This window comes from Rhea pennata, chromosome 9, assembly GCF_028389875.1.
Source record: "Rhea pennata isolate bPtePen1 chromosome 9, bPtePen1.pri, whole genome shotgun sequence".
Taxonomy (NCBI): domain Eukaryota; kingdom Metazoa; phylum Chordata; class Aves; order Rheiformes; family Rheidae; genus Rhea; species Rhea pennata.
The window spans coordinates 11,894,582-11,918,563 of record NC_084671.1 but is presented as its reverse complement, the minus strand read 5'-3'; the positions used below and the strand labels follow the sequence as shown (position 1 = coordinate 11,918,563).

General features: G+C 39.1%; 1 protein-coding gene across 1 annotated transcript in view; it reads left to right on the top strand.

Moving 5' to 3' along the window:
* Positions 1 to 23,982, top strand: part of PSMD1 (proteasome 26S subunit, non-ATPase 1) — an 81,156-nt gene that overhangs the window by 5,698 nt on the left and 51,476 nt on the right. Inside the window, exons 6-16 of the mRNA XM_062582443.1 lie at positions 1,185 to 1,328; positions 1,797 to 2,023; positions 3,478 to 3,538; positions 5,242 to 5,370; positions 6,132 to 6,220; positions 6,916 to 6,994; positions 7,971 to 8,144; positions 9,132 to 9,243; positions 9,867 to 10,063; positions 10,655 to 10,750; positions 11,289 to 11,353. Of these exons, the coding sequence (XP_062438427.1) occupies positions 1,185 to 1,328; positions 1,797 to 2,023; positions 3,478 to 3,538; positions 5,242 to 5,370; positions 6,132 to 6,220; positions 6,916 to 6,994; positions 7,971 to 8,144; positions 9,132 to 9,243; positions 9,867 to 10,063; positions 10,655 to 10,750; positions 11,289 to 11,353 (1,373 nt within the window). The remainder of the gene's footprint in view (positions 1 to 1,184; positions 1,329 to 1,796; positions 2,024 to 3,477; positions 3,539 to 5,241; positions 5,371 to 6,131; positions 6,221 to 6,915; positions 6,995 to 7,970; positions 8,145 to 9,131; positions 9,244 to 9,866; positions 10,064 to 10,654; positions 10,751 to 11,288; positions 11,354 to 23,982) is intronic.

Below are 23,982 nucleotides of genomic sequence, written 5' to 3'. Positions count from 1 at the left end.
TCATGGAAGGCAAAACTGCTGAGGGCTATCAAGTACAAAGAGATTCCTAGCTTTAATAAATCCTTGAGTTGCAAGTTGCTAGGAGAATATTCTGAAGAAGCCTGGCTGCATGCCCTGTTCTTTAGGTATCCTATGTTGACTACTAGCAGAGATATAATACTGGGCTAGGTAAACTTAGATCTGACCTTATGTAAATACAGTTGTTTTATTTTGTTGTGTCTGTCATCTACTCTAGTTTAGTGTGGGAAGGGGTCCTTAGGGCTAGATAAATGATCCAGTTACGGAAGGTAAAAAAAAAAACAACCCGCCCCCCAAGCCCTCCGTTAGTTGGATGGGCTGCTCTAACTTTCAGTAAATGTGACTATGTGCAGTCTAAGCTGCCTTAATAGCAAGGTAGTGCAATTTGTTCTATTTCACTGAAAGTTTAAGAAAAGTCATATTACCATTAAACTGTAGTAGGAGCATGCCTGTAGATGCTTGCAGCAGTTTAGCAGGTGTGTTATCTTGTTGCACTGCAGTATCCCAAAATGCATGACCTCATAGTTTAAATCCTTCAGACTTTACCACTTTTCAGTTAAGTTCTCCAGGATTCCTGGATGTCTCCTATTTCTTTATTATCAGAGTAGTTATTATAAAGCTACCATCTTGCATCCTCTGTTCTGTTTGTTATCCTCTGCTTTTACTGTTGATTTTTTTTCCCCATTAGAAATTCCTTATTTCAAATTACCTTTTCCAAGCCTAGTGGTCAGATTTGTTTCTGTCTCTAGCAGGAAATAGGTGTGTTGGGGATCTACTTTTGATTCATGGTTCATTTTGTTGACATTTTATGTTAATGCAGTGAATTTCACTGCATTCAAGATGGTTATTCTAACAGGAAAAGTGAAGGCACGAGGAAACAGGTACTGGATTTTTAAATGAACCTTTTTCATGTTTTGTGTCTAAATTGAAGATTTGACTACTCGATTGAATATTGACCCTGCACTTTTTTGGTAGACTTTCTTTTTTCTTTAAGCCACAATACACCTGCCTGTGAGATTTTCTGAAGAGAGAAAGTAAAAAAGTGAATATATATGCGTATCTTTTGCTCTGCCTGATTAAATGGAAGGGAGGTAGCTTTATTTTAATTACTGAATATCATCTGTCAGTCAAAACTTAAGACTTAATATATTTTAATTTAATTTCAGAATGATGTTCCTGGGATGCTAGCTTACAGCTTGAAACTCTGTATGTCTTTGATGCAAAATAAGCAGTTCCGTAATAAAGTCTTGAGAGTTTTAGTTAAAATCTACATGAATCTGGAGAAACCAGACTTCATCAATGTGTGCCAGGTAAACTTCTCAGTGTGCTATTTAAAACTTGATTGAGAAAGCAATCTCTGATTTTCATTCATTTAAATGAATTATCTTTTCCCGGTTGCATGTTCCAAATGTATAATGAAGGGAGATTAGCATGGAAAAGAGAGGGAATTACTACACACTTGGTCAATTTATAGAGAGAGAAATACAGAAATGCATTCAAAGACTGCAAGGGTCTTGAATTTTTAATATTTAATCTCATTTTAAAGTGACCTGTGAAAACTCTTTGAAGATTCTTGGTATCTTCTATGAATGAGAGAGACTTTTTCTTTTCTTTCCCTCTCTGCTTTCTGTGAATTAATGTTCTATGGGAGCAGGAGACAAGGGAATGGAGAAATGGAGTGTGGCATCAGGTGTTATTGCTTTTTCATTCTGAGGTATCTAATGTCTGTTTGTGTTTTGTTTTTGTTTTCCTTTTTTTTCTTCCCTCTGCCCCCTCAGTGCCTGATATTCCTGGATGACCCACAGGCTGTGAGCGACATCTTGGAAAAGCTGGTGAAGGAAGACAACCTTCTTATGGCCTATCAAATTTGCTTTGATCTGTATGAAAGTGCTAGCCAGCAGTTCTTGTCTTCTGTGATCCAGAATCTCCGCACTGTGGGAACTCCTATTGCCTCTGTGCCTGGATCCACTAACACTGGTACTATCCCTGGATCAGAGAAAGACAGGTGGGAACACTGGCCTGAGAAGAGGCCTAATTGTTCAGTTACAGTCCCGCTCTGATGGAGCTGCCTGTTCTGTGTATGAACACCCTGTTGCAAGCAATCGAGTTGCTTCCCTTCATTTAAGCCAGGCTAGTAGACAAGAGGTGCTATTTACTTAGGGCAAAATTGTATGTTCTCAGAATCCACTATTGTTTAGAGGAATGCATTTTTCTTTGCAGTAGAGGCAGGTGTGGTGCAGTCATACAGTTACTGTGGCTCAGCTAATGGGTAGTAGCTCATTAAGCCATAGCGTGAGTAGCTCGGGAACACTCTAATGTGTGCTCTTCACAGCAACTAGGAGAGCTAAGGAAGGAGTGAGTTTAAACAAGCTGCTCACTGCAGCTACGTGCCGGTTTGATTTGACATCATAGCTGTGGTATGCTACCTGCAGAAGGGAGAGCTCAGAGACAATGCTGTAAAGTTACAGAGCCCTTTGTCCCTTCAGCAGAGGGTTCAAATTCAGTCTGAGTTTTGTTAAAAGCTTGACATTTAGAGCGTCAGTGCTCTGCATCACTGGGTCTTAGCTGCAGGAAGACCCTGTTAAGAAAACCGTGTCTAAAGCTGGCATTAACCGTTCCATCACTTTCTCTTCTCTTGACTGCTGTAAGTAATTGGCATAGATAGTTTTGTTTTTAAACCTGTGTTTTTAGAGGGTTGGCCAGTCCAGGCTAAGGCTCATGCCTAACGTAAGGGCACTGTGGAAGAAGTTTGTGCTCCCATTGCTCTTTACTCTTCGGAGCTGTCATGTCTGTATGCAGCCTGGCCTGTGCACCCTCTTTGATAGTGTGTAGTGGGGAATGCCACCTTGATCAAGGCTGGCTAAATGTAAGTAAGGAATTACGCCACTCTGAGGAACTCTTTATAAATGCTTTTTCTCTTCTCTTCCTGGATTACTGATTCAAAAGCAAGCATTCTCCTCTCTCCTGTATTAGTGAAATAAAAGTGAAGGCACAAAATAGTTTATAAATGAGCCTGTGAAACATTAGAACAAGGTGCAAACAACAGCTTAATATCCTTGGTTTCCATTTCAGCATTCTAGCATTCATCCTAATAGTGGTGAGATAAAGGCTTTTGAGAGAGGATATAATTCTTTGCTGCCTAGTTTGACCCTGTTTTCTGTCTCTTTCTGCTCCTTCATTCCCCACAAGCTTCTCTGTTTCACCCCTCTATCTAGAGGTGGAGTTTTTCTGGTCTTTGTTTCCCAGTGCCTTTTGTTTCCAGTGCCTGGAAAACTGATTTATGGAGGAGTTTGTTCTTCATCAGGGATGTCCAAACAGACAGCCCTTGTACTATCAAAGTTGCTTGCAATCAGTAAGCAAGTACAGGCTACTCTTTTTGAACTGTGTTCAGCCACAATTACAGTGCTTAGTTAGTTATGAGTGAACTGGGTTACATTTTCCATTTTCATTTTATTTCAGTGATGCTATGGAAGCAGAAGAGAAACCAGGAAGCACTTCTGTGGGGAAGTCCGCAGAAATTGTGAGTGCCATTACCAAAATGTGCCTTGCTTAGATCTTACGCAGTCTGCTTGAATCTCCAGGGTTAGGATGGGATCAACTCATGAGAAACGGAGTTCCACTTCTTTCTTGCTTGAAGGCAAGGTATTTGGTCCTAATCTCTGAGGACCAAATAACTGACCTTGTAAAAGTCCAGCAGCTCTCACACAGAAAATTAGAGGAGAGTGGGAAGTGGGTAGATTTCAACAGGTATCACTGAGCCCAGAAAAAGGGGGCGAAACAGAAGGATCTGCCTTGTTTGCTTTTTATTGATGTTAAAATAAGTAATTCATCACAAAAGAAGGAGCTTGAAATTTGACTGCTACTGAGACCCTTAGCCACTGAATCAGCTTGATTATTTTTTTCCTTATGAAATCCAGCTGTAGTTCTGAGGGAAAAAGCTAATGCTATTCTCCAGGCATGGCTGGAGGGGATGCTGAAATAATTAAGTTTCTTTTCCATGAAGGAGGAAGGTGTAGTTTCTGGCTTGCATGGTGGTTGTATTCCCACCTAGTTAAAATCATTTTAATTTCTTTTACTAAGCATCAGAGAAAGTGGGTTCGCTTCCAACATGCACATACAATTGCATTTCAACATACAGAGTAGCTAAAGCAATTCTGATGCTTCTAGTGTTGAGGAAAAGAAATGCTACCAGAGAGGGAAATAAAACCCAAGCCAAAGGTGTTTGCTTTTTCCCTAGGGTATATGTGTGCAACTAGATCTGGGAATTTTTGAACAATTCTTATAGATTGCTTTAAAAGATTTTAATTTTACTTAATTGTAGGCAACAGAAATGTTTGCTTGAAGTTATGTTCTGCAAGGAAAACAAAGGGATAAAGTTTCCTGCCACATCAAGCAACCTGTAGAGCAACAGTGCTTTTGTTGGGGTCAGGATGTTTTGAATTAATTTTTGGTGCATTGGCATTGCTGGAAGTGCCAAGAAACAAACACATAAAATGATCTTTGCGACCAGAAACATTCCTGAGCTTTCTCCCAATTCCGAATGCTAGCCACAAGGAAAGAATTAAGAAGATGAGCTTAAGGACTAAACTGGTCCTGCTTGACTGGTCTTTTTAAATTAATGCCAATAAAAATAGTTATTTTCACCCTATTCAGAAGACACCTGAGCTGAGACTTAAACTGTGGAAACTGCTCTGTGGCAGGAAAGATGGAAGCTTTCTCAAAGAGCTCTGAAAGAGGAGCACATTAGAGATTCCTAGTTCTACTAGCCACTGTTCTGAAGCTGTTAGCTCATAAGAAGATGCTTCAGGTCAGCATGGTCATGTGAAGTGTTGTGGCTGTGTAGTCCTCTTTGTAAGACTTCCAAGGAAACAAGAGGTTCATATTTATAAAACTGGTTGCCTCTTGCAGGAGACTCATCTTATCTGTAAGACTAAACATAGCATCCTGCTGAATATCAGATGTCACTTGTATCTTTTTGCTTTCAGTAAAAGATATGTTTCTTCTTAAAGGTTCTCTTCTCCCATTCGTGCTGTTGTGCATAAAGGGACTTACCTGGGAGATTTGGGCTTGTGCAGCAAAGGGAGAAACAATGTCCTTTAGTCCCCAAACCTGTCAGATTTTGGAATGTGATGCAAACATACCAGAGTGATTATCAAGAACTGTATCTTAGGAGAGTTTTTGCTGGGTTATCATGCTTTTTTGTCTCTTTGTTTACATGTGAAGAATCCAGAGCCTAAGGACCAGATCTCAAAAATGATTAAAATTTTAAGTGGGGAAATGGCCATTGAGTTACATCTGCAGTTTTTAATACGAAACAACAACACAGACCTCATGATCCTCAAAAACACAAAGGTAAGAGTCTTTGTGAAAGTGGTTGTCTGAGTCATCCTGTTTGTATTAACCTCATCGCTTTCATTTTAGGACATCATTTTATGTCTTAGCACAGCATCCTTGAGTCTTGAGGACCAAAATCTGCATTTTGGTCACAATAAATTAACATTTAAAACTTGACAGTAAGTGAAAACTTACAGGTAAATTAGACATAGCTCTGCAGCTTGGGCATGCTCTTGGGTAGCCCTGTGTGCTAAATCTTTAATTCTCCCTCTTTTAAGCCAAACAATTACGGTAAACTACAGGGAATTTTTTTTTATGTGAAATGTGATGCATGCTATCAGCAAAAATAGTAGGGGGTAGCTGTCGGTGGGTTCATCTTTGCAGAAGGCCTTTTATTTATTTGTTTGTTTGTTTGTTTGTTTTAAGTGTGCTGGAAATTGGGACTGATTTTGCAGAACATTGCAGGGGTAGCTTGAAGAGGTGGTTGGCAGTGCATGCTCTGCTCAGTTCTGGGAACCAGAAAGGAGTTCTCCAGCTAAGCTGCAACTGAAGGAATGGTGCCTCTGACCAAAACTTACACAAATGTTCAGTTTGCACTGGAAAGATGGATTGAAGATGTATTAGAATGTATTAACAATCCATTAACTCCGATTAGAGGGAAATTGCTGGTTATATCAAAGCTAATTACAACCCATTTTCTAGTGTACTGGTGAGGAGATTAAGCAACCTGGGGCTTGTCTATTGCTAGCTGGTGATACTGATTGGTTTTGTTCTTTCAGGATGCAGTGAGGAACTCCGTGTGTCATACAGCAACGGTTATAGCAAACTCCTTTATGCATTGTGGTACAACCAGTGACCAGTTCCTTAGGTAAATCTATTACAAGGAAGCTCCAATGTCATTTAGAGATGTTTGAACAACATTATTGCCCTTCTTAGCTTGATGTTTCCAAATGGGTGGTTGCAGAACTCTGACGGGGTTAGAGAACAATGAGCAAAAGATCTGAAAACTAATGTAGAGGTCAAAGGGAAGAGACTGGAGTTGTTTCTTGTCCTCTAGCCTCATAAATTGGTTTTATTTGAATGCTAACCATGTGAGCAGTTTGGAGAGGGGATATCTGGATTTTTTTGTTCTCATCTCTTGCCAGTTGGAGAACTTCTGAGATGATGGTGCATCTTTTCTGGTAGAGACTGACAGTGCCTGTTGCTTACTGGCTGTCAGAAGTGAAAGGCTGGGACAGAATTTACAAGGGAGTTCATGAAGGGGCCCAGTGCTCTTAAGTTTCTCCTGCAGAACTCAAAAGAGAGCTGATAGGCTGCGTAGTGAGCAATCATTTTCTATCCTTCAATGAGATCTCTGATATCTAGCAACTTGAGTACTACCAGCCCAAAATCAGGGCTGCTGAAGGGTAGAGAGGTATAAAGTCGAAAGGGGGTTGAGCATTTTTGCTTTTGTATCTATTTTCTGTTTTTAAAGTAGTCCTTTGTGCTGTGCAATGTTGCTTGCAAGGGGGGAGGGATGGGCTGTACTGAAAACTTTAGTTAAGTTCTTTCTTTGTTTTCCAGAGACAACTTGGAGTGGCTGGCCAGGGCCACTAACTGGGCTAAGTTTACTGCTACTGCCAGCTTGGGTGTCATACACAAGGTAATGATGCATTCCTTCTCCTCTGTTCAATATAAATTTTTGACTTGACAGCACTGGAAACGTTGAGGCAGGGATCATGAATAGCACCTGCACTCCAGTTAACCTAATCTGTTACAGAGCACAACTGTAAAAATAGTTTGTGTCCTTGTGCTAAAGAACAGTCTATATCAAGTCTGTTTCATCTGGTATCTGCAAAGTTTAATGCACATTTTAGTGATGGTCAAAAAGGTGATCAGAAAATGGCTCAAGAAGAGAGCCTTCAGCTGCAACTAATCAAAACTCAAGAGCTTACAAATGAGTGTTGCATACAACTTAGCTGATGCGTCCCAGCTATGCCTTTACTCTGGTGAACATCTATGAAGGCTGCTGAGTGGGAAATGATTCTTGCTGGATGGATTTGTATACCTTTTATCTAAGCCTAACTGACAGCTGTGTTTCCTTTTCTTTGCAAGTTGCAAAGGGTTGGTGGCTTCTAGCTATTAATAATTGCAGATAAATATTTTGTGAGTGTATTTTCTGGCTGTGTAACAGTACCAAACTCCTCACTATTAAATTTCAGAAATTTTTGACAGCAGCAGTCATTTGCTTTCAAATTAATTCATAGGCAAGGTATATTTAAAGCTGCTGTAAAATAGCAGGAAGTCTTTGTAATTGTTTGTGTGTGTAGTCTCTTTAAAGTACTGCAGCAAATGACAAATTTGGACATAAGCTACATTTTTTCTTGCTTTACATCAGTGACCAAGTGACTTGCACATAGTCATGTACTGGGGGAAATAAAATGTTAAGAAGGGTTCTTTGCTGACCATGCAGCACTGAAACGCTGAGCATAAGGTGTTGTGGAGGCCTGATGTAGAAAGTGATGGCTATAATGTGTTTTTTCCTGACTTGCTTAATTACAACAAAGCATTTGTATCCATTGTTTTTTCACCTTTCACTTCCTTTTATCTTCCCTTCTTGCTGGACACTGGACATACAGGGTCATGAGAAAGAAGCGCTACAGCTGATGGCAACATATCTACCCAAGGACACCTCCCCAGGGTCAGCCTACCAGGAAGGTGGAGGCCTCTATGCTTTGGGTCTCATTCATGCTAACCATGGTGGGGACATCATTGACTATTTGCTGAACCAGCTGAAGAATGCCAGTAATGACGTATGTACTGGGTTCAGTGATAAACCAGGGTTTTGCTGGGAGTACCTAGGAGGGTGCTAGCTGGCTAAGAAATGGGGGTAATAAGCAACCAAGGCCATAGCAGTAGTGTGACACTTAGCCTCCTGTGAGTCTTAAATATTACGTCTGGTTTTAACAACCTCTTTCTAACAGTTCAGTAAGATTTAGAGGATGTTCTTATGTATTTGACAGTGAAGCTAGCTTCGTTTTTCTTACTACCTATGTATGTATTTTGTTTTGTTGGTAAACCTGCAGCATTCAAACACTGTTTTTGCTTACAACTTAATTATGAAAGCAATGTCAGTGAAATCTTGTGCTGCACAGTAGGTTAAATTCATCTTGGGAAAGTAGTTCTTCACCAGTTGCTACTCAGACATGTACAGGAAGTATCCCTTTAAGTCTGAAATAGCTTCTTGGTTAGTATTTTCCCAGTATTCCCTCCTTCTCTTGAATTTCCTCTTTCTCTTGAATTCCTCTGGAATTTCAGATGACATCTTCAAAATTTCTATGGATGTATCTGACTCCTTTTATTTTTTATTTTATTTTTTTTTTTTTTTTTTTACAAATGTACTGTGTTTCCCATATCCGTTGCTAGAGCACAACGGGGATGTAGACTGTGTAAGTGGGTACTGATTTAACTTTTAATTCAGGTGCTGTTACTGAGCAGTGTTTTTTACCCATTGCACAGTTTTGTGCTGCTACATAAATCGCTCTGTGGGGGAAAAAGAGCTTAAAGTTGTTTTAGGAAGTCTCTTATACTGTGTGGAAAGCTTCTGGCGCTCCTTGTTTATGGGCCTTTGAACTACCTTTTCTGCTCTAGCTTTTGCCTCTCCGATCGGAGAGTAATTGCCTGAGAAAGTAAAAGTGTTTTTTTTTCTAGCAAGTCAACAGATTGTTAAGTTTGGGGCTAAGAGTTTGCAGCTTTATGTTGATGGAAAGATCTCTAAACACGTATGTGCTTCTCTCTAGATTGTCCGACATGGTGGCAGCCTGGGTTTGGGTCTGGCTGCCATGGGGACAGCACGTCAAGATGTGTATGATTTGCTAAAAACAAATCTCTACCAGGATGATGCAGTGACAGGTAAATGTTCTGCTTTTAAAGTAAATAATCATCTGAAACCTTATCAGTCGTCTGACCTTTTTTCCAGGTTTAGTATAGATCACTTCTAGGTTGCTGTGGATGCATTTTGTCAATTGACCTTTTTCTGACCTGCAATGGTTCTTCAGTTATGTTGCCATAATAGTTGGGAGGTTGTCAGGATTGGGTTCTGGCACTATGCCAACCTCTGGTAAGAAGTGATGGGTCTTAAAGCACTTTTTTATGTTGCTCTGCTATTTTTTGTCACATACCTTTTGTTTAGCCTGGTTGATTTCTCCTCCAGAGCCATGTGCCTTGTCTGGCTGAGAGGGGCAGACTTGGAGACACTTGTGGGGGTTCCTGCTGCGTGGGCTGGGATTCACAGGAAAATGATCTAAGCAGCTGTTGGCTCAAGAAAGAGAAATTTGAACTTGGTAGGGAAGAATACTAAGTTTTGACTGGTGGTTTGGCTTTTTAAGTACACTTGCCCTGGAATAATTGGCACACTCCTGGGCATGGCAGTGTCCAGAGGTGATCTGTTAGCCTATGTTTTGCGTGATTCTCTGGATATAATATTTACTACTACTTGGAGTTGAATTTGTTTTTTGCCTTTCTGTGCTATGCAGGTGAGGCAGCTGGTCTGGCATTGGGATTGGTTATGCTGGGATCTAAAAATGCTCAGGCTATTGAGGATATGGTTGGCTACGCACAGGAAACCCAGCATGAAAAGATTTTGCGGGGCCTTGCTGTTGGGATTGCTCTGGTAATGTACGGAAGGATGGAGGAGGCAGATGCTCTCATAGAGAGTCTCTGCAGAGATAAGGTGAGTTTGACTGTGTTTAATGCCAGGCCCATTTGTTACAGAGGTGTCCTTCCTGTCCTTTTCTGAAATCTCCAGCTAAGGTGGACTGGCTGTTTTCATCAGGAAAGTTCTTAAGTGGATCTGAAGTGGGACCATTTCACAGATCGTTTTATCCTGACAACAGCAACAACACTGGTTTATTAGCTTGGCCTGATATTCAGTCTCTGTAACTCCGTGCGCAGCAACAAGGAGCGGACCATGCTGTAGTGGTTAAAAACAGATGAAGCTCACTATAGTTGGATCGTTCTCAGGCCTCTAACAGCAGTCAGTAGCAGACACTGATTGAGAAACACCAAGTGACAGTTCTACTTGATAATCTCTTCGGCAGCCTAGAGCATAGCAGCTTCCTGTCCATCTGAAATTACCAGATAACACCCCTGCTTTGGTGATTGTCCTGTTACTTTTCCTTAATAATCACAAGGAAACAATAGAACTTTGAGACTGCCTAATTGCAGCTTCCAAGCTCAAGAGTGGAGCAGATTTAAAGTTGGAATTACTGAATCCTTTTCTGGATAAAGATTAAATATTGATACTTGATGCTTTCTCTTCCAGGATCCAATTCTCCGTCGTTCAGGCATGTACACTGTTGCCATGGCATACTGTGGCTCAGGGAACAACAAGGCTATCAGACGTCTGCTGCATGTGGCTGTAAGTACCGTGGGCTTCAGGAGCACAGCACAAGAAGTTTGTGTTGCGAGAGAGTAAGCACATCACTTCGTGTGACTTGCTTCATGTGTTCAGTGTTAGTGTTCTGATTCAAAGCAGAGATGGTAGAGATGAGAGCTTTCCTTAAAATTATGAGTAGAAAAAACAGGGTCTGCTGACATTAAGACTTTCAGGAAGAAAATATTAACCCTGGTATCATGAAAAAGAAAATTGTTATAAACTAATACTAATAAATCAATAAAATTAATAATGGATTTGCAGTGTATAACTTACGTAATAACAGGTTGGAAGAAAACCAACGTAAGCTGTAAAAGATGGCAGTTGTCTGCTTTTTGATAGGCTTGCAGTCACGGTATTTGAATATGAGTTGGTCTGTTTTGGCTAAGTTGAACAAGATCATTAATTTCCTTTCAGCATAATCTTGTCTTCCTGATTAATTTGTGTTCCTGGACAGCTGGCTGAAAATGTTCCAGTCAGATGTTTCAACTGTACTCTGAATGTCCTGTTTTCCCCTTTGTAGGTGAGTGATGTGAATGATGATGTGAGGCGGGCAGCTGTTGAGTCACTTGGTTTCATTCTGTTCAGGTACAGTATCTTCCTCTGTCACTTTTACAGCCTTCAGGTTGATGTCTCTTATTTCCACAAAATGTGCGTGCTATTGCTGTCATTAACTGACTCGATTGCTAACTAAATGGAGGTTGAAAAGTCCAAAAATGGAGAGAATAAAACTTTATAGCACAATAATAGTGACAGAATGAAATTTCTCCTGAAAAGAAAAGAAAGAAACATCACAGATCTCTTGGATGTACATCAGACAGTAATATAACTTTTTTATATAATTTCTTTAATAGCTTCAATTTTACTTTTTGAAGTTTATAAACTGAATAAATGGTTCCAAAACTGGGGAATGCTCTGCTGAGAGGTCTCTTGGAGAGCATGGAAAGTGCTATGGACTGGTGAGAAATGACTCCTACCAGATGAAGCTGTCGAAAGCAGGAGCCAAAAGAATCTGTTACTGCCAGGAGTCATGTTTCTGTCTCATCTCGTTATGGTGTTGCTTGTTGAAAGTCTCGGTACTGCTTTTCCTTGCCACCTCCTCACAGCAGCTACCCTAGCAACTCACAGATGACTAGTTCAATACGTTCCTTGGAAGCTCACTTAAATGCTTTTTAACCTTTGGTATTTCTTAGGGAAGAAGGGATATCATAGAGCTGCTGAATGGGATGTTACATGAACTTTATGCAGGTGAAAGAGAAGTCCGCTTAATGCTAAGAAACAGAGTACATCAGGGAAAATTACATTTCTTTAGACCTGTTACCAACTTCTGGGTGGAAACAGCATATGCACCATTCATAGCCTCTACAGAGGCTTATCAGAGGAGAGTGATTTTTTTTGTGTGTGTTTAGTTCCATTTTGTTTGTGTTTAAGATCCTGAGGGTTTTTTGTTTTTAAGTCAGTTGTGACTTCTGAAGTGTTCAGCAGTTGCTTAATGAACCTTTCTGTGGGTATACTTAGGTTTATTTGTCTGAACTTAGATGAAGTTTACGAATAGAATGAAAAATTTATATTTGCGGGATTGAGGGTTAATTGAAAATTAAATACACAGTGCTTGCGCCAGGCCTGAAGGCAGCACTACTTAAACAAATATGTCTGTCTACTTCTTTGAGTTGGTGTCAATCTTTTAACTGATCCTGAAAAGCAGGTTGGTAGAATGTGCTTAAAACTGTTAATTCAAAAACTGGGTTACTGATACTACCAGTCATTATATCATTAACTTAAGTAGCTTCTTGTTTAGAAATTACTCTGCTCCATTCTGTTTTATCTGAAGCATGTTTTGGCTGCAATTTAACGTAATTTACAAATTAAACGAGTTCTCTCTGTGGACAGCAGGCGTCTCCCAAGAGCTTCTGCTCCGTTGCTTTCACGAGCACAAATCATTCCTTGCTACACAATGATCTGTTCCTCTTCTGAAGCCAAAGGGTCTGTTTAACTGGCTTCTGTGTCTGTGTACAGAAGGAAAATTCCACACAGGCCTTCCATAGTTTCAGGGATCTTTTTTCCAAACAGGTTGTGACAAAGCACTTTTGATCTCTGGTTTCAATGTCATTTTTCTTCTCAACAAATGGAAAACATAATTGGACATTGATAATTTCCTACCAAAATGAGAAGTCACACGCTCTCTTGTGTGCGTGCTCTCTCTCTCTTTCCCTCTGTGTTTTTTTTTTTTTTAAACTTCTGCTGCAGGTTTCTACTTTGCATTTTGGTTGCCAAGCCTTTTCACTTGGTAGCTTTTTATAAAGTTCATTAGCAGTTATTTGCTTTAGGACGCTGGTTTTGGAGGGAGTCTTCAGCCTGTCTAGTCTAGTGAAGTCACATGCAATGATGGAAGAGATTTTCTATCTAGAGAGGCCCACCTCTAAATACTGCTTGCATTCTTCTTCTCTCTGGTTATAAACCAGAAAGGATGTAAGGATGTTCCAGTGTCTAGAAAGAAACGTTGTCTTTTGCTGTAGGGATCTAAAGGCTGGTTTCACATTACCTTTCCACCTTTATTGAAACCTGCTGCTTAGTGGTAATTGGGGCCCATCTCAGCATTGCAGGCTTGCAGAAGTATAAAGCGTGGGGGAGTCATTTAGGAATTAATGACTGCAATAACATTTATTTCCAAGTGTCATTTGCTGAAGGCTAATTGGATTTACTAGTCCTAGAAGTCACAAATAGACTATCAAATACTGACAGAGTCAGATGCCAGGTATTTGGTGCTCTTGGATGGAGTATTTTGCAGTGGGAGGCGAGCAGGTCTATAACACAGTGGGTGAAGCCCTAGAATGAATAAAATATAGCTCATCTTAGGTGCGGAAATGTGACTGAAGCTTCTGCAAGAAGAGGTCAAATTGAATGCTTTGTACGTAATTCCAGAAAGGAAACAGTGAAATCAGGATTGAAATAGGAGAATAAATTTGCTTAATGCAATCTGTGTTTCTCCTGGACGATTCAAGCTTTTACTCTAGAACTGAATGTGCTGGAAGAATAAGTTCCTCTGCTGAGCTGTGCACTACAGCAGTAAGAGCATGCACAGGCATTGGCTTCTGATGTTGCTAATGTAGGAGTAGTTAAATCTAGATACGGGTGGAGGTGATCCAATCAGTGGTAATTCCTTTAAACTCCACTTTGTCTCCTGAATACCTAGCTTGTTTTCTGTTTGTTGCAGCTCTTTGTGAATAATTGTTCTTCCTCTTGGATTTCAACTAAAAGTGTCTTAAGCTTCTCGTAGCCAGCTTTTCTTAGGTAATTCAATATGTCTGAATAAGAGAGTATTCTGTAAGGCCATACTGTCCCTCTTTACTCAGGGAATGTACCTTGCTACCACAGGCATGCAGCCCTGTATCCATTCAAGAGCGCAGCTTGGCCCTTACGACAAGAGTTAATGGAAGCAGCACAATATCAGAATAAAGTATGATAGAACATAATGTAGTGAAAGCTAACATATGACATTTAAAGAAATGACATTAAGGCTGTACCTTGGAGTATTTTTAACTTTTTTAACATTAACTTTTTTAAGCACAGACTATATTTTAGATTTTTTTGCACTTATTTATTGAAAATGTCTGTGAATATGTGTGACTGCTTCATCATTAAAAATTTGTGAATAAAGGTTTGGATGCCTTTTTAGAAGGGACATTCTCGTGTAAGTTATTAAGTTTTGCCTAAGAATTGCAAGATTAAATTTTCTAGTGTGTTATGAAAGGTGTCGAGCTATTCATTGCAATGTTCTCCACTGTCCTTAGCATACATCTGTCTGAATGCATCTATTTTCTTTTATCTGTAAAGTGGTTAAAAAAACACAAAACCCCAAAACATAGAATGTGAAAACAATCTGTAGTTGTGGTTCTCTTTAAATTAGTAGCAGCGTCTGTCTGTTTTTTGTTGTTGTTGTTCTGTGCAATGCCTTCCATCTTCTCAGATCATTTTACAAATGTTAAATTGCTTTTTCAGCAGTGTTCAGAAGTTTCCTTCCTGCATTCTTTTCCAAAGCTGTTCTTTGTTGCCTGGAGCAAAGGTGAAAAGTTGGTGAAATTCTCACTTCTGCAGCAGGATCTCTAGCCATATTTGCTCGGTGAATCCCATGGTGCTTCAAGGGTAGGCCATGCAGGGAGCACTGCTACATCCTGTGTTTGCTGTGCTCAAAATATTGTCTAGGGTGCAAGAGTTGTGCAGGGATTAGGGAAGCTGGGGCTAATGCTGCTGTAGCAGTTGCACGCCTTGCGGCTCGATGCCTGCTTGTGTGAAGGCCTGCAGGCAGGTTGGACTAGGAGCAAAGCAGCAGCCACCATCCTGCTCGAGCTGCAGAGTAAGCCTAACCAGAGCATGGCAGTTAGCACTAAGGTAACTTGGAGAGTTCAGCCTTTTTTCAATTTGTGAGCTCTGTAAAGCTTTCTGGTGGGACAGATACCAATTGACATTTACTGACAGCAGTGCTACTTTTCTTAACTACATTTTTGTTGATTTTTTTTTGTCTATCCACAGGTCTGCAGACTGTGGCTCAAAACCACAGCTGTTGACTATAGGACTTAGTATGGCTTTATACCTCCTTCAGCATACTATCATACAAAAATCAGGCATCAGTTATGTATTTTTTTTTGACTAAACAGTTTCATGCCATAGTATTAAATTGTCACAAAGTGCTGTGGTTCAGGAGAATTTTTTGAAATAATTACTCCTTTCTCTCTCCCCACAGCTGGTGATACAGTAGTATGACTTAAACTGAGACTTTTTACATCTTTTCTTTTTTAAAAATGACTGCATCTTACAGGAGACACTTTTAAAGTAAAATATTATTGTAAAATGGTGCAGAGGCATGAATAAAGCTTAAGATGTTTGGAGACTGGGGTGTGGATAACAGGGCTGTACAAAAAGCTTTATGGTAAAATAGCAAGAAGAAAAGTGGTGTATATACTTGGGTACTGTAACATATCTCTCTGTTCTCCCAGTCCTGCTATTTATTGCCAATGATAGACTGCAAATTTTACCTTATTACTGATGTTTATATATTAGTCCTCCTTTCTGCTAAAGTGGTTTCTAAAATATTTATCATGGCTGTTGGAAAACAGCATTTAAGGTACTTGTGATTTCTGGTCAGCCTTTCTTTTTCTTCCCTCCCTCCTCCCTTTGCATTTTAAAGAGGGTTATGAGTGAGTGGAAAACATGTTAAATTTAACAAATGCTTAAGTTTTTCAAAATGGAAAGGTTTTTTTAATCTTTAAAATTTATAACTTTGCATTGTGATTTGATCTTTATCTTGGGGAGTAAGAAGTGATTGGTTTATGTAGTCAGGTTTATTTTTATATTGTTATATGTTAAGAGCAATGCTGCAGGGTTTCTAAGTACTTTTAGTTGATACATGAAATGAGGTTAAAAATTTTAAATATTATAACAAATCTGCTTAAGAAGAAGGCTTCAACATGGGTTGCAGCAGTGCTTGAAAGCACAAAATAAAGCTTTAACCACTCTGATCACAATTGTGAGTCCAGGGAGATAAGAACCTAACATCGTAAGAAAGTAGGACCTTACTGCTTCTCTGGGCATTGCAAAAAGGCAGAGGGGTTGTGGGATGCTGCTGCAGCCTTGGTGCAATATGGCTGGGAAAGGGACTGGGGCAGGGAGGGGAATAACACAGCCTCTAGACCATCCCAAAAGGAAGATTTAGTCTTGGTTGCTATGTGTGTGCTATCCAAAGGTGGAGAACCATGAATGGCTTATGTTCAGTTCATCCTTCTAGGACAATGCAAGTGAAATAGTAATGTTTGCTGCTTTTTTATTTTTTGTGTTTACATAGCCTATAGTATTCTTACATATATATGTATGTTCTGGATTTTATTCCAGTAGGACTTGGGCAGTTTGTTTTCTTTGACTCACATAGCCTACCTTTCTGCAGAAGGCAGATGGCAGCTTTTCGGGGTAATTGAGTACAAGCCTAACAGTTGTTTTTCATGTGATCTGTACAGTGACTTTCTCAGTGTATTAATTGTGAAGGAAAAGAATTAGCATAACATACCTGCTTGTTAATTCTTGCATAGAAAAGATTAAAAGGGTTTTGTTTACACTCCAGTCCATTTTATATTTGTCATCTTCAGTCTTCTTGATGGAGGGGAATGGGGGCCCCTTTAAATGAATGGAAGATTAATAGTAACAGAAATGTTTTTATGGTTAGAAGAAGCCTTAGACTTTCGCTGAAGTCCAGATTTTAAAACATCTCCTTTATCTGCAAATCTGAAACTGGAAAAAGCTCTCTAGGACATCATAGGTTACGTAGCATGTCGGAGGACTTCCCCGGAATCTCTGGTGAAATCTCCATTCTCATGAAAATTGTAGTTTTAATAATCAGATTATACAAATACATTAATTGTTTCAAACAGTGCAATAAGAGACCCTGCATGAGTTCTTTGCCAGCTATTCTTCTTTGTTTTAGACTATGCATATGTGTGAGTTTGTTTACTTTTGAAAATAGAGGTCAGTGCCTTATATCACCTGGGTGCTTTTGAAGATCTCAGCGAGTGCTTTAACTTCCTGTTGTAAACTGAAACGCCTACATAGGCAAGTAGATTAATATGCTTGGTTTAAATCAGAGGTAGATTCTTCAGCCTTGCTGCTATCCCCCTGAAAACTCGGATGTATTCCTTCAAGAAGTCACTCTCTTTTTGGGGCCTAAAAGTACTGCCTCTGGTGCTTTAGTAAGCCTAACAGAGATTTTAAGATCATTAAATCAGTGTGCATGGGAGGAGGGAGAGAAGCCCGTCTGGTATATTCACCTTCCCCTCAGTTCCAGGAAATTTTTTTTAGATTCTCAGACTATTCACACAAAGACTTTTTAACTGCATAATACACAAATTTTAAGCAATACATTTTATAACTGAATTACTTCTGACCAAATTCTTACATTTGCTTTACAAATACTGTTCAGTAAATGAAGTTTTAAATTGTCATCAAAAATCCTGAGATTGTTTAAGCCATAAAATAAAGTTGATGAACATTTTTTTAGAAAAAATTGTTGATTTTATTAAGGAATATTGATGTGCATATTGCAGAATAAAAGGTTCATTTGTTGTTTGGGGTTTAATGCCTTTGAGACTGAAATGAAATACTATTACCTCTCTAGAGCATTTGTAGAGAGGATCCTTCAGAGTGCAAGAGACTCTTAATTTTTAAGGGCATGATGTTTTTCAGAGGTTGGAAAGGACCTGGATAACTTGATTATGGAAATCTTAGAAGTGTCTTAACAAATTGGATTTGACATGAATTATTAAAAAAAAAAAAAAAAGAAAGAAAAAGAAGCTTCAGCAAGTCATCAATTTTTGTAATTAGCTTCCTACTTGAAAAGAAAAAAGCTTCCTCTCCTGTTCTGCAGAGTGAAAGCTTCTCTCCTTGCAACCGGAGAAAACAGTTTGTCTCAAGGAAACTAGCACTGACAGTAAACACCATGATGTCAAATGCTAAAGCAAAAATATGAAAGTTACTTTCTACTGACAGTTGTTTTTTGCCATGTTGCTAGCTACCTAAAGAGCCGAAGGGGAAGTGAAACAAAGGAATGCTTTTCGGCAGCTGTACATGGGCGTCTTCGTTAAAATGATAAAAGAAATCTAATGCTTCAGGGTGATATTTAAGTCCTGAGAATTAGCCGGAACGCCTGGGACTCCTGGCTCCAGCTTGCATGGTGAAGAGCCACAGGAGCACTGGGGAGCGTGCTGCCTCTCTGCGCTCCAGCATCCCAGGTTGCTCAGGATGCGTTTACCGGGTTTACTGTGCTCGTGTTACTTTACCTTTTAAGGATGATGTTAGGTATAGCAGCCCAGAAGGAGATTTATGGAGTAATGCTTTTGCTGTCTCGTTCCAGCTTGCAATGCTTTGGATTTTTCCACAGTAAGAAAATAGTGTAGAAAAAATGACATCTTCTGTGAAACATTATAAGAAGTCAGTATGCCTCTTGCTCATTAACAAATGACTTTATGGCATTAGTCTCTCTCTACAGTGTCTTGATTTTTTGTTTAACGTTGGATTATTTAAGTGTATTTTTGTTCCATTTGAAAATTGATCCTAGCATGGCCAGGTGTGACCCAGTTAGAAGTTTTACGCTTGGAGAATACAAGATCAGTGATGGATGAACTGGAGGCTTACAACTTGCAGAACTCTTAATGATTTGAGACTGATCTGATTTCTTGAAATCTATTTTATGTCACCACAATTGAGATTAGAAGTTCTTGAGCCTCAGTTTCTGGAAATAGTATAAAGGCTAGAGGTATGGTTCTAGTTTTTTTGTGGGGATTTTTTTGCCTTTTTTTTTTTTTTTTTTTTTTTTGGTGGCAGAAGGGGTGCTGTTACTTTAATTTACATTTCAAGATCCCTGTTCTGTTATCTTCCAAACTCCATTATTTTCCTCTCTCTGACTATAGTCAGATTATAGTTAGAGGTAGTCCTTCTGTCCTTGTCTGTGCTGTAATTTTAGTTTAATTAGATAGGCAGCCAGAACACTGACTGAATGTCTCCTGATGCATTTTAAGTAATTAAAAAAAAAAAAAAAAAAAAAAAAAAAAAAAAGGAAAGAAAGAAAGAAAGAAAGAAAAAAGAGCTATTTGAGTACTGTCCTTCTAAAATGTATTTCTTCCCGTAGTGATGCATATTGCAGATCAGTTTTATGATAAAAGTTTCTGTAGTACTGAGGAAAGTGGAACTGGTTAGTGTGTAAGTTATTTTATCTAGTGTATAGGGGTCAGAGGGATGGCCAGGCGGCTGGCTTGCCATGGGCCTGATTCTGAAAGATTTGAGAACATTTCACTGTAAAGAAGTAAATTTTGTCCAGTGTTATACTTTCTGACTTTTTTTTTTTTTTTTGGTAAAATGGGAAGATGACCAGCCCTTTTTGCCATAAAATCTTGCTAGCAGGTGAATATAAACCTTATATCAATTATTATTTAGGCTGATATCTTTATGAAGGAAGCTGGAAGTTATATTCCTCTCACTTCATAGCTAGGATTTCAAATATATTTTATATATTTGTGTTACTTCAAGGTGATGCTTGTGAATGTAGTAGAGATCCAAGACTCCTCTGTCAGCACCACATGTGTAATATTGGGTTTAGTTATCATTTAACAAACTTACTTGTGCTTTCTTAAAGCAACTTGCAGTGACTTTTTCAATTGTGTCTTAGTAATGCAGGTAATGTCTTTGTTCCTGTCTAGTGTTGCAGATACAGTTGCTGAAACTATGACTGCTGACTCTTTTGTCCACTATATTATCTTTTAATTTCATAGTTCTGCATCTTGCCTTCATTTCTACTCCCTCCGCCCTTTGCTTTTCAGAACTATTACCTGATTTCTTAGCTTGTCTGTGTAGTCTGTGGATGAGCAATTTCTTTTTGCACTTACCACATTAAAGTGAACGTGTATGTTTTCTTGATCATGGTACGGTTTCTCTATTCTCTGTGGAGAAATTTTCTTTTTCTGTAGGAGAACTGGATTTTCACTAGTCGTTTGGTTGTGGTTTATGTCCTGATATGAGGTATTGAGCTGACTAAATTAAGTAAGTGGAACATGTTGAGCTTCTATTTATGGCAATAAAAATTGAGAAATCTGTATGCTGACTTCACAAAATGTGCCTTTGCTGGGTGAGACTTTTTCAAGTATTGTTTCCTGTTCTTGTTGTCTAACCCCAGATTAGTAAGAGGCCTTGGAATGGTTCTCAATGGGACACTTCCTGCAAACTAGTCCTGGTGTTAGTGCTTATTGCAGATGGACAGTTGTACAAGGGTAGGGTCAGACAGAAGAGGGCCAGGTTGCCTCTTGCTCTTGCCAGATACTGTAAGCCAGCTGTGAGTTTCCTACTGGAAAAGGAAAGTTTAAATTGTTGCTGATAGTGAGATTGTTAATCTAGTCTAGTCCTCTTCCCCAAGATTAGGATATCCCTTGATAACTCTTGTAAGCGCCCTCTGAAGACTGTTCATTTTGAGCCTGCTAGAGCATTTATGGAGGAGAGAAAGGGAAGATAACTGCAAGATTTGAACAAATGACCAAACACTCTTTCTTCCCCACCACCTTTGCCAGCTACTGCGGAGATCCAGATTTGCCTTGGAGGAACTCAATGAACTGGGAATTGCTGCCCCCAAGATCAGCTCGTGGGTGGCAATGTGTCTTTGGAAAGGCAGTATTTCCTCTACCTGCAAAGCTAGGAGCCCATACCACAGACCTTCCATTCCTTCCTAATTCTGTGTTCAGTTTTGGCTAAGCGCCGTCTCCTTTTGTTACCGAAGAGAAGTTTTCTGTGACATGTGAGCAGGGGGGAGATGAGCAAACGAAAGCTTGGTAATCTTACCTCTGGGACATGACCTTAGTACTAGGAATGAGGGTTTTCAAATTGGAGGTTCATTTTTATGAACCTGTGAAAATAAATGATTGCTGCCAGCTGTTTGAATGTTTTTTATTTGATCTGCATGCATTTATTAAGTAGCGGGAGAGTTTTCAAAGATTACTATTTTTCAGCTGCCTGGCTGCTGGGAAGTAACTCCACAAGAATGGTGGTGTATCCATTTGCCGCTTGTGTGGTCACTTATGTTGTTCCTCATGAAGGCTAGTTCCTGCATTGCAGATGATGCTTGTATCGTTTTTCTGCTGTGATCACTTTATCCATGAATGTGGTCGTACTTTTACCTGGTTCCAGAGCTTCTGCCTTAGGTTAAGTGAGGGATTAGTCTGTGAAGTTTTCAGCTAAGTACCTGGAAGTTTTTTGTTTGTTTGTTTGTTTGTTTGTTTAACTTACCTTTTGAGTTTCAAAATAATCTAGGTCCAATAAAGGCTTTTGATTCTCAGATATTTTCACACCTGTAGCAGTGCATCAGTTCTGGCTTTTAACTACAGGATGCTCTTGAGAAATTTTGATTAGTGAAAGAAGAGTAGAGAGAACTTGGAGCTTATTCTGGTTTCAGTGGCTAGTGACTTATCACCAAAAGGGGGAGAAAGGAGAAAAATTACTGTATGTACCATAGAAGCATTTTTAATACTTTCTCCTGGAACTTTTTGGCAGTTGTTACATCAGACTCTGTTTCGAACTTGCATTTGTTTTAAATTAAATATATATAAATAGATGTTGGAAAGACATGTTATCTTTAGTACTTTCTGTTCTGTGGGTGAAAAAGCTAAGCCTTTTGCTGTACATAATTTCAGTGTGTAACTAAAGAGCTCTGAAAACATCAAAAATGAAAACAAAACCAGCTCTGTTTGAGCTGAAAATTTTACTGTAAATGGAAACTATAAAAGATGGTAAGTTGGCTGCTTACTGTAAGAACTCCAGTACTTTGGGGAAATCTGTTTTTCCTTCCCAAAGAGAAATGATCTGAAACTGGTAGAAGCTCCCGATTTCCCAGATGATAATGACTTTATTAGTTTTTACGGATTTAGTGTGTGGTGAGTGATTCTTTCTATGAGTTCTTTACTATAGTAGAAGATTTGATGTACAAATACCACATTTCAGGGAGTGTGAATAGGGACTTCTTATTCTTGTGCTATCAGTACAGTTAAATTCTTTCGAGCTATGCTAAACGATGTTCATGTGTACAGGTCTAATGCTACTGCTGTCCCTATTTTGGGAATGCTGTTAGATGGCCTGTTGCTGTCTGACAATCTCTAAAAGGTCATGTCACCTAAACATCGTCAGATCAGAGCTTTGGGTCTGGTTCTGCCCCCTTGAAATTTGGCTATGTTTTGAATTACTGTTGAGAGTGCAAGATGAATTAGTAGGATTCTGTTCTCAGTAGGATTTCCAACACTTTCCGTGCTGGAGATTTGGACCTGATGTTTGCTGGGGAGTGTGTGATTTTTGTTTTCTTCCTGAAGAAGATTATGTTGGTGGAATTGCCTGGTGGAAACAGTAATGGGAAAATAAGTACTGCTCTGCAACTAATGTGGAATTCTGGACAAACTGGTTTGCTTTTTTATTTTTGCTATGAGTTCCCGAGAGATGTAAAATCTTTCTCCTACCATTTCTGAACTCTGTAATGGGGACTTTATCATCATAGGAAAAAAAAATTTTAAATTTTGGATAGAAAATTTGAATGTAACATTTATTTTTTCTACAGATTAAGTCTTTTGAGGTGCAAATGTTTGATTCACAAGGTGACTTATTTGTGCAATTGATTACTAAAGATTTTTAAGTGAAGACTTGATTAGGACTTGAAAGATATCTCCTACCTCATTTTGTCCGTTCTCTTGTATAATCTCTTTCGTAACTTTATAAAACTGTTAAAACCTATTAGGTTTACTATTACCGTTGTTCCCATTGAAAACTTGCTCCATCCCCTTTCTGATTGTTGGAAATGTTTAAACCTGAAAGCTAAACTTATGGTCATTTTACACTTTTATGGTTGCACATTAAATTTCCTCTCAGGTTGGAAAGCTTTTCTTCATCTCTGATTACTATTTGATATGTGTTTACTGAGAGTAATCATATCTCCTCTCAGCCTTTGTTTTGCCGAGCTAAATGAGTAATTCTCTAAGCTCTCCTTTTGCAACAGGCTTTCTGTTCTTCTGACCTGATCATCCTAGAAACCTAAAATTGCATCTGTTTTTGTTTTGAATTCATTTTTTTGATCACAAGTAACCCAAATGACAGATTATTCAGGTGAGGTCTTAGTGCTGTGTGCAGATGGTACTGCTGCTTTCTTATCTTCTGTGAAGCACCATCTGAGATGCATTTCTCTTTGACAAATACATCATGTTGCTGATGCTTGGTAACCAGATACTGTTTCTCAATGCAAATCATTTGGAAAAGCCCCTGCTTAGTAGACAGCAGCTTGATTAACTAAGAGTTTTAAGGGCTGGGACCACCAAAGATTATGCTTTTTTTGGGAAATACAAACCATTATTAAGTACCTACTAAAACTCTTGTTTGTTTTATGGCAACATCATAAAATAAATGTTTATATGAAAGATGCATGTAGAAATTAGATGTTATGGTCTTATCCATAGTGTTCTGTGAATAACAGGCATGGCCTGGGAACAGGGAAGCATGGATGTTCGGAAATGACAATTGGTTGCAATTGAATTTAAGTTTTAAAACTTTGTCTTCCCACTAAAGCAGACCTTTCTTGTTCTGGACACTGGCATTCATCAGTATGCTTCAACTGTGTGCTTTTAGTTCAGCTTGTCTTTCAGCCCATGTGATGCCAGTCA